The 3,316-nt window shown below is 51.1% G+C and overlaps 1 protein-coding gene across 10 annotated transcripts in view; it reads left to right on the top strand.

Annotated features, from left to right (window-relative positions):
• The window catches only part of FASN (fatty acid synthase), an 89,537-nt gene that overhangs the window by 48,683 nt on the left and 37,538 nt on the right, over positions 1–3,316 (top strand). For 9 of the 10 annotated variants that reach the window (XM_006038172.3, XM_025194660.1, XM_025194656.1 and 6 more), the window contains 2 exons: positions 542–682; positions 1,562–1,714. In XM_006038172.3, coding sequence (XP_006038234.2) covers positions 542–682; positions 1,562–1,714 — 294 coding nt within the window. The remainder of the gene's footprint in view (positions 1–541; positions 683–1,561; positions 1,715–3,316) is intronic. The other variant, XM_025194658.1, reaches the window with a different exon arrangement.

The raw sequence follows: 3,316 nt of genomic DNA, 5'->3' as shown, positions 1-3,316 counted from the left end.
ACACGACGGACCTTCCTTTCTGCAGTCCATGTTCAGTGAAATGAATGGCTAGCTCAGCTGGGCGTCTTCTGTCTTTGGAGGCAAGTGTCCAGCCTACCCCTGCCTGACTAGTGGGGGCTTTGCATCCTGAGTTGAGCTCTGATATGTGGAGGTGATGCTGATGAAGACACAGACATCTGTCTGCTCAGATCTTGGGTCAGGAGCGGGGCCTTGGGGCAGGATGGAGACTTCCTCTCTTCTGAAACTTCAGATGTGCGGGCAGCTCTTTTAAAATGTGTCCTGTCCCCTCCACCCCCACAGCCTCCATCTCTGGCAGCATCAGAAATGGAGGGCCTCAGGGCTCCTTGGGAACTGTTTGCTATTTGTACCTCCTCTGCTTCCCCCCATCTGTTTGAGTGGAGAGGGCTCCTGTGTGGGTGAGAGTTCAGCTTTCTGCAGCATTACACTTGATGCCGTCTCCTGTTTTCAAGGCTTGCTGCTGCAGTGCAACCAGTCTTCGTGTTTGTGTAAACCCTGGCTGTTGCTCTGGTTTGCTCCTCAGCAGAATCGTTTGAGATGGAGGACGTGGTGATTGCAGGCATTGCAGGGCGGCTGCCCGAGTCGGAGAGCTTGGAGGAGTTCTGGGAGAACTTGGTTGGTGGCGTTGACATGGTCACAGATGACGAGCGGAGGTGGAAGTCAGGTGAGCCGTGAGAATCGCTGCCCACAGGGCTTGCGGTCTGAACTCCAGCGCCTAGAGGGGGGGAAAAGGGCCCTTACTGGCAGGGAAGGCCCAGCCTGAGCGCTCGCATTTGCTTCTGATGCTCCAGTGTTTTTTGCTTTTATACAAGTCCAACCCAGGCCCACTTCGGTGTGGCCCATACTATACAGGGATGCCCCAGTTGACTCTATGGTGCCGCTTGATCACAGAGAGGCTAGTTTAACTGTGCATCTGTGTCCTGGCTGTCCAGTGGTGATTTTCAGTGTAGTGATAAGAGTGACAAAACACTCTTTTTGAGGGTGGGTGTGAAATGGGCTCTCCATGGGTTTGGAGAGAAACAGAATGACAGCAGTCCCTTGACTTGTCATAGCATTCCTGGCTGTGTGGGTTATCCATTGAAAACCACTTTTTCTTGCTGAATGGGTCAGCATGTGCCAGCCACAATACAAAGCTCATTTGCAGATGCGCAGAATCGCTTCAGTTTTTCTAACTGGCGACCAGCTGGCCCTGCTGTGACCCGCAAGCTGTGGTGATTCAGAGGCCATTTATTAACGTGGTGAAAGTTGCCAGCCCAGAAGTTTCCTTTAAGCGAAGTATGTCAGCAGGCGGATTCCAGGTTGGAGAGTTCTTAGTTTCATCAAGGATCTTTTTATTGCAGATTGTAGCAGCAGAGTGCCAGGTGGGTGGGAAGGTACAGACAGCCTGTAACAGTGTGTGCTGCACTGTAAAATAAGACTTGTCAGGCAGAGTAACCAGAGTCGGCACAGGATTCCCGATTTACATCTTCTTATATGACAGGCCCTTGCCTAATAATTGTTTTGTGCTTAAAGCTTTCTGTGATGAATTTTTTCGCCCCTTCAGGACTTCATGGGCTACCCCGTAGAACTGGGAAACTGAATGACATCAGCAAATTTGATGCCTCCTTTTTTGGGACTCTGCCCAAACAAGCCGCTGTAATGGACCCTCAACTCCGCCTGCTTCTGGAGGTCTCTTATGAAGCCATACTGGATGGAGGTAAGCCCCTCAATAGGTAGCACTGGACATGAATGCTTGTGTGAAGTTCTTCAGCTGAGTCTTGCACTTGTAAAATGAGAAGTCTGCTATAGACTTCCAGAATCCCATCTAATGAGTTGGCTCTGGCTGCCTGTTAAGGCCAGAGAAATGGCTTGGAAGTGGATTCTGCATCCCTGATTCCAGAAGAAGAATCTGTTGGAGGTACCCTTGGTCTGAGGAACCTGTGTAGATGTCTTTTGAAATGCTGGCAGCCATCTTCAGACCTTTAAAGACCATTTCCCTTGCCACTGATTTATTACTTGCAGCCTATTCCCCCTGGCGCGCACACACTTCTAGTTTTCTCTACCTGCCTCTGCAACCACGTGAGAGCTGCACCCCTTTCACACCAGTTTCTGCATGCTCTAGAGTCGGGGGTCCCTTTTTATTAACTTGGGCTCTAAACAGCCTACTCTACGGTGTGGATACAGCTGAAACTTAGTTGCTGGCATTTGGGGTCTCAGTCCTCCAATGCTTCCTTGCACATCTTGAGAGTGAGGGACATGGGGACTGCATTTTTCTGTCCTCTATTCCACCCCCACCCTTTTCTGCACTCAAGTTCACCTACTGGGTCACTGGGTTGGTATTTGCCCAATGCAACTTGCGCTGCTTCTAACCAGTGCTCAAAGTGCTGGACTGAATGGAGAAGCATGCTACTGTCTGGCCAGAAACTTATGCAAAAGCTCCAGTGTGAAATCGGTAAGGCTCAGGACTTGGAAGAAATATTCTTTGTTGAGGAGATAATTGATGATACTTCTCCAGGATGGGGAGAGGCCAGGGGATTAATTGTTGGTAAATAAGAGCAGGGAGAGAAACATGGGTTCCATAATTATGGAGCAGCTACAAGATCTCTGGTGCCAAATGAGCTGAATCATTCATCCTTCACCTAGGTTCATAGCTGGTCGGGTCAGAAGGGACCTGAGGAGATCATCTAGTCTGACCCCCTGACGTGGCAGGAAAGAGTACTGGGGTCAAATGACCCCAGCCAGATGTTCGCCGAGCCTTTTTTTAAAGACCCCCCAGGATAGGAGCCAGCACCACTTCTTTTGGAAGTTGGTTCCAGATCCTAGCCGTCCTGACAGCGAAGTAGCACCTCCTGATGTCTAGTCTGAATCTACCCTCTGCCAGCTTGTGACCGTTATTTCTAGTCACTCCTGGGAGTGCTCGGGGAAACAGGGACTCCCCCAATGCCTGCTGGTCCCCTCTGACTAGTTTGTAACAGGCCACTAGATCCCCTCTCAGCCTTCTCTTGTGGAGGCTGAACAGGTTCAGGTCCCGTAGCCTCTCCTCATAGGGCCTGCCCTGCTGCCCCCGATCATGCGGGTGGCCTCCTGAACCCTCTCAATGCTGTCCACATCCCTCCTGAAGTGCGGCGCCCAGAGCTGGACACAGTACTCCAACTGTGGCCTGACCAGTGTCGCATAGAGGGGGAGGATCACTTCCTTGGACCTGCTTGAGATGCATCTGTGGATGCACGACAAGGTGTGGTTGGCCTTCCTGACCGCGTCCCCACACTGTCAGCCCATGTTCATTTTGGCATCAATAATGACTCCAAGATCCTTTCCT

Source organism: Alligator sinensis, unplaced genomic scaffold (genome assembly GCF_000455745.1).
Source record: "Alligator sinensis unplaced genomic scaffold, ASM45574v1 scaffold164_1, whole genome shotgun sequence".
NCBI lineage: Eukaryota > Metazoa > Chordata > Crocodylia > Alligatoridae > Alligator > Alligator sinensis.
Note: the sequence above shows the minus strand (reverse complement) of the source record. Positions and strands in the feature narration are given on the sequence as shown.